The 13,367-nt window shown below is 40.9% G+C and overlaps 2 gene segments (V, D, J or C); both read left to right on the top strand.

The window, feature by feature from the left end:
* The first annotated feature begins 254 nt into the window (after positions 1-254).
* Positions 255-699, top strand: LOC131518036 (immunoglobulin heavy variable 1-69-2-like). The segment is given in 2 exon segments: positions 255-300; positions 386-699. Coding segments are annotated over 2 exon segments (360 nt in total).
* An 11,769-nt stretch (positions 700-12,468) lies between these two features.
* LOC131518035 (immunoglobulin heavy variable 3-48-like) lies at positions 12,469-13,034 on the top strand. The segment is given in 2 exon segments: positions 12,469-12,544; positions 12,646-13,034. Coding segments are annotated over 2 exon segments (435 nt in total).
* The last annotated feature ends 333 nt before the right edge of the window (positions 13,035-13,367 follow it).

Raw genomic sequence — 13,367 nt, 5'->3', positions numbered from 1 at the left:
TGCACACAGTTCAGGAATCTGGCCAAGGACCCATGTCCTCAAACAAGGATTAGACTGGTGCTCTCTGAGTCCCAATGTACACGGTCTCTGTGACGATCTCCAGATGGTTCTGGTCCTGTGTATGAAATACTCTGTCTCATGACTATGCAACTAGTCCTAAAAGCACTAGGGTAAGTACGGGTGTGTCTGTGCCCTGAGAGCATCACCGTACAACGCCATCCTCTACCGGAGACCATGAGACACATCCCCTCACTATGGACTGGAGCTGGAGAATCCTCTACCTGGTGGCAATGGCTACAGGTAAGGGTCAGCCAAGTCCCTGGACACAGGATAGGACCAGGACCAGTCAACATTGATTTCATCCACTCTTGTCCCCTCTCTACAGGTGTGCACTCCCAGGTTTTGCTGGTGGAGTCTGGGGCTGAAGTGAGGAAGCCTGGGGCATCAGTGAAGATCTTCTGCAAAGCATCTGGACACAGCTTCACTGATTACTATGTGTACTGGGTGCAACAGGCTCCTGCACAAGGGCTTGAGTGGATGGGAGGCATTGACCATGAAGATGGTGCTACAAGCTATGCACAGAAGTTCCAGGGAAGACTCACTCTGACGGCAGACACATCCACAAACACAGCCTACATGGAGCTAAGCAGTCTGAGGTCTGAAGACACGGCCATGTATTACTGTGCAAGGACACAGTGAGGGGTTGTCAGTGTGAGCCCAGACACAAAGTGCCCTGTAGAAGAAGATCAGGACCGCCAGGGGGTGCACACTATGCACCATTCTATTTGTGTTCCCAGGAGCAGGTGCAGGTAGGGGTTTTTGGTAGGTTTTGTGGCCTGGGGCTTCCTCTCCATACAGCAGTTTCCCCCAGGAAGCCTCTCTGGACACATGATTCTGTGCTTACCTACTTGGGTCTGGTTTACAAAGTCTGTTTTACCAGGAACACTGTACTTAAATGAACAAGAGATAGATTCTCTTACAATTGCTTACCCTTGTACTACATATCAATGGTTTACACGTATCCTGATGCACATCAACTGAACATTTACAGGAGTCCCAGGTGCGCTCACTTTGCATCTAGGACCACAGGATCCCATAGCTCCTCGTTATCCTCACCCTGCTCTTGTCCCAGTCAAACACCATGACACTTCATTCATGTCACTTTGCTTCTCAGAACTTTATATGTGTTACAGTTTTCTTCAAATACTTGAAAGTACAAGAGAAAAAGCATCTACCTGTATTAGTCAAGATAATCCTGAGGAACAGAACACATAGCACATTGGCTTACATGACTAAATAGGCTGAGAAGTCCCATGATATACTATCACATGCTGGATACCCAGTAAAGTCAATGGTGTAATTCTCATCTGATTCCAAACTAGTGTCAAGTCTGAGAACGTGGGGACCTTATGGTTTAACTTTCACTCCAAGGGCAAAAGGAAGCCAATGTTACAGCTCAATCAGGCACACAAGAAGTAAAAATGAGAGAATTTGCTTCACTTTTATTTTTATTCTATTCATAACCGTAATGGATTGGGTGATGCCCACTTCCCAAGACACCAAAAACCAAGAACACAGTGCACACAGCACTCACCACAAACCCTTCCTGAACGCCAGTCTCCATACAGCATATGAACTCTTCTTAATGTAGCCATTACTCTCAGAAGCAGAAAACATAACAGGTTTTCTAAAACACAGAAGAAGACAGAGAACTAGACAATATGAGAATATGGAGGAATTCATACCCGAAGAGAGAACAAGAAAGGATCATATCCAGGGATCTAATCAAAACAGAAATAAGGAATAGGCCTAAAACAGAACTTAAAACAACAATAGTAAGGATAATGGATGGGCTTGAGAACAGCATAGAAGACATCAAGGATATGCATACCACAGAGATAAAAGACATAAAAACTGGTCAACGATGAAATTTAAAAATGATATGAAAGAGACATGATGCTTACTGCACATAATAATGGGTGTAAGCAGCAGAGGAATGACTAAGTGATATAGAAGATAAAATTATGGAAAATAAGGAATCAGAAAAGAGAGGGTAAACTAACTTCTTGGGTTATGGATGTAGACTTAGAGAACTCAGCCACTCTGTACAGTGTAGTAAAATTCCTTTCATAGGAGTCCCAAAAGAAGAGAGGAAAAAAGGGACAGAAGGTTTATTTGTGCATATTGTAGCTGAAAGTTGCCCTATCCCAAGGAAGGATATGAACATCCAAATCCAGAAGGCACAGAGAACTCCTATCAAAAGCAACAAAAGCAGGCCATTACCAAAATAAATCATAGAAAATTGACATAATATAGAGATAAAGGAAAAATCCTAAAAGCAGCAAGAGAAAAGTCCCTAAGAAGGGAAGGCAAATAAGGTTAGTTCCATTCACAGAAAATTACCAAGAGAGAAGGGAGTGTCATCATACATTCAATGCGATATGGGAAAAAAATAGGCAGGCAAGAATACCTTATACAGGAAGTTTGTCATTGAGAAGAAGGAGAGATAAAGAGCTTCCCAGACAAACAAAATCTAAAGGAGTCTGTGACCCCTAATCCAACCCTGCAAGAAATACTAAAGGGGACTCTTTGAGTGGGAAAGAAAGACCAAAAGCAACAAACATTAGAAAGGAATAGAATAAATCTCCAGAAAAAAAATTACTTTACAGAAACATTGTGATAACACAATTACACTAATATCATATCTTTCAGTAATCACTGTGAATGTAAATGAACTAAAAAGTCCAGTCAAAAGGCACAGAGTATCAGAATGGATTAAAAAAACAAGATCCATGTATATTCTGCCTGTAAAAGACTCCTTTGAGACCTAGAGATACCTGTTGATTGAAAGTGAGGGGTTGCAGAACAATTTATCATGCTACTGGATATAAAAAGAAAGCTGTAGTACCATATTCATATCAGGCAACCTGGATTTAAAGTACAAAGACTGCAAAAAGAGATGAAGAAGGGCATTATATCATAAAGTGGTCTATCCAACAAGAAGCACTAACAACTGTAAATATTTATGATCACACATTTGGGCACTGAAATATGAAAAGCAATTAATGACATAAAAAAACTCATTGATAATAATACACTAGTAGTAGGGGACTTTCACTTGTAAGTAGGGGACACCCCACTTACAACAATGAGCAGATAGTGTAAGAAGAAAATCAAGAAGGAAACAATGGCTTTGAATGACACAGGTGCAGATGGACTTAACAGATATATTCAAAACATTCCATCTTAAAGCAGCAGAATACATTCTTGTCGAGTGCACATGGAACATTCTCCAGAATAGATCACACACTGGGTCATAAATCAGCCCCTACGAGTACAAAAAGATTGAGATATGGCATGCATATTTTCAGAGCAGAACACTAGGAAACTTGGAGTCAACCACAGGGAAAAATTTGGAAACACCACTAATAGTTGGAGTAAAACACCATCGTACTGAAGAATAAAGCGGTTAACCAGGAAACTAAAGAAGAAATAAAAATACATGGAAGCAAATGAAAATGTTAGCGTTGACGGTCCAAATACTGTGGGATGCAGCAAAAGCAGATTTAAGATGGAAGTAGATAGCAGTACAGGCCTAACACGATAAAACTAAAATTTTAAACACACATCCACTTTACACCTAAAGAAGCTGGAAAAGGAAGAGCAAATGAAGCCTAAAGTCAGACGAGGAGGGTAAACAATCATAGAGTACCTATAAATGGCATAGAAAGAAACAAAAACAGTAGAACAGATCAACGAAACTTTTAGGTTGCTTTCTGAAAGAATGAATAAAATTGAACTTCCTGGACCAGATTATTCAAACAGAAAAGAAAAAGGACCCAAAGAGACAAAATCATGAATTTCATGGGACAGATCACAACCAACACCAGAAATACAATCAATTATAAGAGAATATTATGAAAAACTATATACCAACCAATTAGGCCATCTGGAAGAAATGAATAAATTCCTATAAACATGTAAACTACCAAAATTTCAACAGGAAGAATTAGAAAAGGAGAATTACAGACCAATTGCCCAGGTGAACATAGATGCAAAAATTATCAACAACATACTTAGAAACTGAATCCAACAGTATATTAAAAGAATCATTTACCAGGATGAAGTCGGATTATTCCTGGGGTGCAAGGATGGATCAATATTAACAATCAATCAAAGTTATACACCATATCAATAATAGAATAAGACCCAAATGATCCTTTCAATAAATGCAGAGAAGCATTTGATAAACTACACTATCTTTTCTTGATAAAAACCATCAAGCAAGTAAAGATAGATGGAAAATTCTTCAACGACATAAAGGCCATATACAAAACACGCACTGTTAACATCATCCTCAATGGGGAAACACTGAGTGCTCTCCACATATGGTCAGGGACATGACAGGGATATCCACTGTCACTAATTTTGTTCAACGTAGTACGAGAAGGCTTAGCCTCTGCAATCAAACAATGAAAAGAAAAAAAAGGCATAGACATTTGAAAGGAGTAAGTCAAACTTTCACTCTTTGCAGATTACATGATACTCTATGTGGAAAATCCAAAAGATTCCACCAAAAGACTTCTAGGGCAGAGACAAAACTCAGAAAAGTTGTAGGATACAAAGACAACATCAAGTTATTGGCACTATATACATACACCAAAAATGAAGCAGAAAAGAGAGACATTAAGGAATCAGACCCATTTACAATTGCACCAAAAATCATAACATACCTAGGAATAAACCTAACCAAAGATGTTAGAGATCTGTATGCTAAAAACTATAGAAAGCATATGAAGCAAATTACACAAGACACAAAGGAAGAACATTCCATGGTCATGGATTGGGAAACAAATATTGTTCAAATATCAATACTACCCAAAGCAATCTACACATTCAATGTGATCCTTACCAAAATAACACCAACATTCTTCACAGAAAAAGAACAAAGAATTTTAAAATTTGTATAAAACCAGAAAACACCGAATAGGCAGAGCAATGTTGAAAAAGAAATCCAAAGCTGGAGGCATCACAATTCTAGACTTCAAGCTGTATTACGGAGCTGTAATCATCAAGAAAGCATGGTAGTGGCACAAAAATAGACACATACATGAATGGGACAGAATAGAAAACCAGATGTGCTGAACAGTCTGTTCAGCAAATGGTGCTGGGAAAACTGGATAGTAACATGCAGAAGAATGAATCTGGCACACTTTCCTACAGCAAACACAAAAATATATTCAAAATGGACGAAAAACCTAAATGTAAGACCAAAAAACAACATCTATAAGAGAAAACAGGCAGAAACCGCTTTGACCGCGACCTCGGCAACTTCTTAATAGACATGCCTCTAGAGGCAAGGAAAACAAAAGCAAAAAATGAACTATTGGGACCTCATCAAGATACAAAGCTTCTGCACAGTGAAGGTAACAATCAACAATATTAAGTGGCAACTGACAGAGGAGTGAAGATATTTGAAAATGACATACGTGGTAAGAGTTAGTATCCAAAATCTGTAAGAACTTAACAAACACAGAAGATCAAATATCCAGTGAATGGTCAAAAGACATGAGCAGACACTTTTCCAAAGAAAACATCTGGATGGCTAAGAGACACATGAAAAGATGCTCAACATCACTCATCATTGGGGAAAAACAATTCAAAATCATGATAAGATACCACCTCACACCTGTCAGAATGGCTAAAATGAACAATTCAGGAAACAACAGATATTGGCAAGGATGTGGAGACAGAGGAACCTTCCTATACTCTTGGTGGGAATGCAAAGTGGTGTGACCACACTGGAGAAGAGTTTAAAAAGTTAAAATAGAATTGCCTTATGTCCCACTAATTTCTCTACAAGGTATTTACACAAAGGACACAAAAATTCTGATTCAAATAGCTAAACGGGTGATGGAGATTATGTAGGTCACTTGTAGTGATGTGCACTGGGTGTTAACGTATATGATGAATCACTAAATTTTATTCCCATAACTAAAACTACACTACATGTTAACTAGCAAAGATGTAAATAAATAAAATTTTCAGACATTAAAAAACAGGGAAAAAAAGGAAAGGGACAAAATTTGTTACAACAGGTCATAACTCGTGGGATCTAGGGCAGTGAGTCTAACAACTTGCATTTACCCATTTTATCCCTGACTGGTAATGGACATTAATTAACAAACATACTCATGATTCCCAATGTTGGTGCCACGTGAGTGGGAATTCAAACCCCAGCTGCCCTTCCCAGCTCCTCATGTGGTCCCAGTGACCACATCTCATGGGCAGTCTGTCTAGACAGCTGGCATCTATGTATTCCTGTGTATAGATGTCCTTGCTCCTGGAATAGGCTCGTACACCCAGGTCTGCTGGGTACTCAGAAAGCACAGGCTAGTGTCAGCTGACATTCCTTGTACTTCCCATTCCTCTCTAGGGAACAAGCTCAGTCTTGAGGATGCATCTTTACATGGGCTGTTCCACTGGTCTACACCACCTGACACCACCCATGTATTCCAGTACTTGCTTCTGAAGGGAATTTTCAAACAGATGACAATTTCACTAGTGATTTACACCAAAAAATAATTGGATACAAGTGAGGGCACAATATTGGATTTTAGCTGCATGTTAAGGGTAATTTTGCATTCATTCTTAGAAGACAGAGAAGAGGTTTATACCAGAGACAAGGTCACAAGGATGGATCCTCCCAGAACCAGCAGTGGACCATCGCCTTACTGAGAGAGGGTACATTTCACATACAATAGAAGCTGTGAATGTATAACATCTGGAGGGAGTGACCTCAGAAGGTGGAGGGGCCACAGGGTGGCCAGGACATCTCTTTACCCTCAGGTGAGGGACCTCCCGAGTCATGTCACTTGTCTTCAATACAGTCAGCTTTGAGGGTGGCTATGGTTCTGTTCTTACATCCCAGAGCCCAGTTTGTAGGGCTGCCTCCGCCCTCCACTGGCTAGGGTCCATCATCGTCCCATCAAGGCTGCAGAAAACAGGATGGATGTCATCCCCAGAAGTCCTCTCTCAATGACAATGACTCCTTTATGTGTCTTTCCTTGCTGTTATCTGTCTTTCTTCATGGTTCTTTCCTTACTGTTTCTCTTCACCTCAGAGCATTTGGGGGACATCCATGCATATCCACCTGGGTTCGGTAGGACACTCAGATCCAGAGGGAGACATGGACTTCATGCAAGAAAGTGTCTGTGCCTGGTGATGAGGGGTTTCATCCCACAATTCTCAAGGTATTCCCTCCCACAGATGTGCTGTCTTCAGGACCTACTCATCTTCAGTTCAGAGATGGATATTTGGTGACTGCCCATCTGTGTCCTGAACTCCATCCCCAGACTCATACACATGGCAGTAATATCAATGTCTCAAAATTAATCTCATGTGACAAGTCCCTTTGGCCACATAAGTTATTCTACACAGGTTCAAGAATGACATAGACGACCACAGTCCACACTGATGTCAGGGAAAGTTCACCTCCATCCCACATGACACTCACATTACCACACCCCCAAATCCTCCAACATGTCAAATCATTCAATATTAAGTCAAGTCCAAAACGTACCTAAATTTCACTACCTCTAAAACCCCAAATCTAACCATGTAGCTTGGGTACGGTGAGACTGTGGTACCTTCCATCCTGGGGTGAAACTCTCTCCATCAGCCGACCTGCATTTCTAGAAAACCATTTTTGTTTTCTGAATGCTTCTGCATGGTAACCATAACATAACAGGTACTGACATTCCTATGCAAGAAGAAATACAGTGTAATTTAGAAGTGCATCACCAACAAGAAACAATTTGATTATCAATCTGGGGAAACCCGTTAGGTTCAAAGACAGAATGCTCTGAATCTCAGACTCCAACGTGTCTCTGGGATTGACACTTCCTTTTTTCTTGAAGGTGGTACATGTCTGAAGCTGAGCACATTTATCCCAGTTTCATGAAAGTAGAATTTCTGAGCCCAAAAATCTTTCTTTTGTTCTCTCGATTATCAAGTGAAAAGTTCTTCTGACTCTTGCCATCTGATAAGGATAACTATTCAAGATTGTTCCTCACCAATGATTAAAGGAAATATAACTGTATATTTATAGGCAAGAAGCAGAGTGAAGGGTTCAAAGATGGAAAATATGTAGGAGGAGACATCCTGTGAACAGAAGGGTCTGCAGTGCTCATGATGGAAGGGTCTCACCATTGCATGTTGCATAAATGGGGAGGGGAATAAAGGAGTCACTGTAACTCTGCAGGGGTCTGTGAAACAACAGGAGCACGGGGACCACCGGGGGCAATCACAACCACCAGGGGTAACTCAGAGACCACGGAGCTCATGATCCAGGACAAGAGATTGGTTGAGGACTGGTCTCCTCTCAAGGGCTTTCAGATCCAGGCTCTGCACACTTCTTCTGACATGAACACAGCAAAGAGTTTGTAAAAGCTGTGGAAACACACAAGTGTCCTCCCTGTTTAAATAAACCATGATAATGGGAATACACAAATTTTCCCAGGGTCAGACACTGGGATAAATACATCTTTGATCATTCTCACATTAACAAGAGTTTAGAAGAATAATGATCTCCATTTCATAGATGAAGAAATATTTTTAATTAACATCATCCTTCCTGATCTCAGGTGTTTTGCCTTCAACATATTTTAATAAAATTCAACCATTTTAACGTTATTGAAGCTTTCTTTTTTTAATGTTTATTTATTGTTATGGGAGAGAGAGACCGACTACGAGCGGGCAAGGGGAAGAGAGAGAGAGAGGAGACACAGTATCAGAACATGAAGCAGTCTCCAGGCTCTGAGCTGTCAGCACAGAGCACGACACAAGGCTCAGACTCATAAACTGTGAGACCATGACCTGAGTCAAAATCGGACACTTAACTAACTGAGCCACCCAGAGGCTCCATATTGAGGGTTTCCGTTGATGTCCACATAGGGTTCATGTGTAAATGACCCCTTGTGTTTGTAGAAAACCCCTGGCATCTACATCAGCTCTGTGAGTCTCTGTCGAGGCTTCTCACTCTCTCCAATTTGTGACAGAATAGACCTGACTTCCATCCATCACTCTCCTGGGACTTCTAGAAGGTCAGGAACCTGCAAACCTCACTGGGATGTCCAGCATTGTCCTGCATGTGTTTCAGGAGACCGGTGTGTCCCCTGATGGGGAGCACAGGTTCAGATACTGGGACTACTCTCACCTCATACGTGATCTTGGACATTCACACACTCTGTCTCTGCTGCAGTGTATCTGTTAACCTGTACAATGGTGGTATACTGATTCTTACCTCAAGGGTTTGGTTGCATATGTGAAAATAAGGATTATCATGGGTACTTATAATCACTGCAGCAAAATCACAAATTAATACATCACAATGTTCTGAAAGATATTGTGACACCAAACACTGCCCCATCCCTTACACCTGCCAAGGGTCACTGGTTTCTTGAGGATTCTATTGCAAAATTTGCTATATTGTCAAAGGACATCTGTATGCTGATTAAACCCTCCCATCCCTGAAACTGTAGCTGGGTGAAGAGCCCCAGCCCCTAAGTGTTCACATTCAGTGATCAGAACAGAACACAGACATCTCACCATGGAGTTTGGGTTCACTTTGGTTTCCTTGGTTCTATTTTAAACAGTAATTCACGATGAACAAGAAACACTGACTATGATAGTGGATAAGAGTGAGAGAAACAGTGGGTGTGTGACATTTTCCTGACTTGTATCTGTAGATGTCTTGTGTGACGTAGAGCTGTTCGAGTCAGGGGGAGACCTGAGAAGCCTGGCAGGGGAGGGGGTCCCTGAGACTCTCCTGTGCAGTCTCTAGATTCACCTTCAGTAGCTAATTGATGAGGTGGGTCTGCCAGACTCCAGGGAAGGGGCTGAATGGGGGTCTACATATCTGTATGGTATAAGATAAGGACCAAATGTCATTATTTTACTCACTGGAATTCAAAACCATTTGTGAAAGAAGCCATTTTTTCCCTAATTTTAATTCTATGAAATCTCATGGAGGATTTGCTGACTGCATCCAGACACATTTCACTCTGGTCTCTGTAATCTGCTCCACTGGTCTGTGTGTCTGACTCTGTGCCAGCAGCACAGTGTTATAGACAATGTACCTCTGCAATATACTTAGAAAGGAGGATGTGTGCTGTCTCCAGGTTTGTTCTTCTTTCTCAGGATTGTTTTCTCACTTCTGTGTGTTTTGTGGTACCATATACATAAGAATTTCCCAGATACATTCATTGGCATTTTTATTAACTCAACTAATATTAGAAATTATTAGAACAGATAAAAGGAATAAAAAGTGTAATAACACAAAAAAAAATAACAAATTGAAATGGATATCTGGAAAGCTAAATGCAATTGAAAAAGCATCTCTACTAGGAAATAGGTAAAACTCAAACAGATACAATCAGAATTGAGGGGACATAACTGATACCAAAGAAGTGAAAAACAATAACAGAAAATCCCTAGATAATTATAGACCCATTATTAGATAACTAAGGGCAACTAGGCAATTTCCAGAGACAAACAATCCGCAAGACTGTACATGAAGAAACAGAAAATTAACAGAATTAAAACAAATAAAATTCAATCTATAATCTAATCATACACCGCCCCAAATGAAAAAAGTCAGCTTAGTACACAGGGCTTTATCTATGAATTATATCAAAATATAAAAGAGACAATGACAATACCTCTCAGATTCTTACCAAAAACTGAAAAGAAAGGAATATGACCCAATTCATCTACAAGACCAACCATACTATGCTGCAAAATCGAAAGACACCGTAAGAAGAGAAACTAAAGGCCAATATCTCAGATGGACATACATACAAAACTCCTAGCATAGTGAATGCAACAGCACAATGAAAGGGTCATATGTGACAATGCAGTCACATCTGTTGATCATCTGGATCATCATCTATTGATACATATAAAACTTGATAAAATTCAACAAATTGTCATTATTAACAAATCTCAGCAACTGAGGGAAAGAAAGAAATAACCTCCACAAAATCGTGGCCATAGATGAAAAGGCCACACCTGACAGCATATTTAACAGTGAAAAACTGAAGCTTTTCCTGTCACATTAGGAGCCGGGCAAGGATGCTCTTTCCCTACATAGGTATTCCACATGGTAACATGAAGACCAGTAAAATATGGCACCCAATGTATGTCATCTTGTCACATGGCTTATTTGGAGGAAAGTCACTTGAGTGACAGCTAGTCTAAGGAAACTGTGACCCTTCTTTGTCCCCCTGAGAGCAGGAAATAACTCTCTCCTGGGAAACTTCTTCCCCTATACCAGAATGGGAGAACGATCCTTAGCACCAGAAATGGGAACTTAGCACCAAGAAGGCTGTGCAAACAAGCCTTGTTAATTCCTCACTAATTGACTTGCCCAAGCCCAAATCTCTGTCTTGTTAACTCTTCCCAAATCCATTTTTTTTCTAAAAGGCACAAGTGCCACCTACTTTCTTCATTCTCTGGGTTTCGTATTATTAGGAAGCTTGTGCACATGCAAATGAAATTTATTATCTTCTGTAGATCTGTCTTATGTCAATTGAATCCTTAGACCAGACAAAGAACACAGAAGCAAAGAAGGAAAAAGCTTGCTGCTCCTACAAGTTGCAGATGTACCCATAAAAATTAGGTAAGAAAATGAAATAAAGACATGTAAATCAGTAAGAAGAAAATTATTTGTTTGAGAATCACACGAACTTACATATAGTGAAACCTTAGAAACTCCACAAAAAAAGTATCAGAACTAATAAACTCAGGAAAAGTTCAGGATACAAATCAACAAACAAAAGTATGTTGTGTTTCCATACACCAAAAACATAGTATATGAAAAAACTAACAACATCACACAATTGAAAATGGCACAAAATGGAGCACCTGTGTGGCTCAATCCGTTAAGTGCCTACTGTTGATTTTGGCTCAGGTCATGATCTCATGCTTCCTGAGTTTAATTCTGAGGCAGGGTCTGCTGTGATTGTGCAGAGCCTGCTTGTGATTCTCTGTCCCTTTCTCTCTCTCTGATCTCTCTCTCCTTCTATCTGTCACACAAAAATAAACACACATTAAAAATATATGGCACAAAATAAAGTATTTAGGATTAAATTTCACTAAAAAGTAAAATAACAGACAAAACATGACCTGCTGGGAGAAAGACATGTAAAATGGCAAACACAGATGAAAAGATCATTGTGTTCAGAGATTAGAATTATTTATATTATCGCCGCGCCTTCTGCAAGAAGTGATCTAGAAGTGCCTCTCAAACACTGGTTTTAAATTTGAAACAAATCTAAGTCTGGAGCTTGATATATAGTCAGAGGATATGCAAATAGGGCCCTCCCTGTGCTGATTAAACCAGTCCACCTCCATCCCTGCAGCTGGGAGAGGAGCCCCAGCCCCTGGAGTCCCAGGTGTTCCCATTCTGTGATCAGCACAGAACACAGAAACCTCAACATGGAGTTTTTGCTTGGCTGGGTTTTCCTTGTTGCTCTTTTAAAAGGTAATTCATGGTGAACGAGAGACACTGAGTATGTGAGTGGACATGACTGAGAAAGAGTGGATGTGTGACAGTTTCCTGACCAACATGTCTTGTGTCTGCAGGTGTCCAGTGTGACGTGCAGCTGGTGGAGTCTGGGGGAGACCTGGTGAAGCCTGGGGGGTCCCTGAGACTCACCTGTGTGGCCTCTGGATTCACCTTCAGTAGCTATAGCATGAACTGGGTCCGCCAGGCTCCAGGGAAGGGCCTGCAGTGGGTCGCATATATTAAATATGATGGAAGTAGCATATACTACGCAGACTCCGTGAAGGGCCGATTCACCATCTCCAGAGACAACGCCAAGAACACGCTGTATCTGCAGATGAACAGCCTGAAGACCGAGGACACGGCCACATATTACTGTGCAAGACACACCATGAGGGGACCTCACTGGGAGCCCACACACAAACCTCCCTGCAGGAGGGCATCAGCACCACCAGGGGGCGCACACTAGGCACAATTCTGCTTTGTGTTCTCATGAGCAGGTGCAGATGGAGGTTACAGGCAGGTTTCCTGTCAGGGTCTGGGGCTTCCTCTCCACACAGCAGTTTCTCTAGGGAGCCTCTCTGGTCACAGCATTCTGTGTTTATCTATTAACTCTCTGAATTAGCAACTGTGTTGTCATAGAAAAACTACCCTAATATGCACAAAGACACAGTTGTTTGCATTGCTTACTCCTATCCCTCAGTATGAGTGAATTGCAGATTTCCTGATGCACAACACCTGAACCTTTACAGGAGTCCCAGATGCACTCACTGTGCAGCCAGGCCTACAGGAACTCCCAGAC

The sequence above is a fragment of the Neofelis nebulosa genome, chromosome 7 (genome assembly GCF_028018385.1).
Source record: "Neofelis nebulosa isolate mNeoNeb1 chromosome 7, mNeoNeb1.pri, whole genome shotgun sequence".
Taxonomy (NCBI): domain Eukaryota; kingdom Metazoa; phylum Chordata; class Mammalia; order Carnivora; family Felidae; genus Neofelis; species Neofelis nebulosa.
The sequence above is the reverse complement of the archived record's forward strand: the minus strand, read 5'-3'. Positions and strand labels throughout refer to the sequence as shown.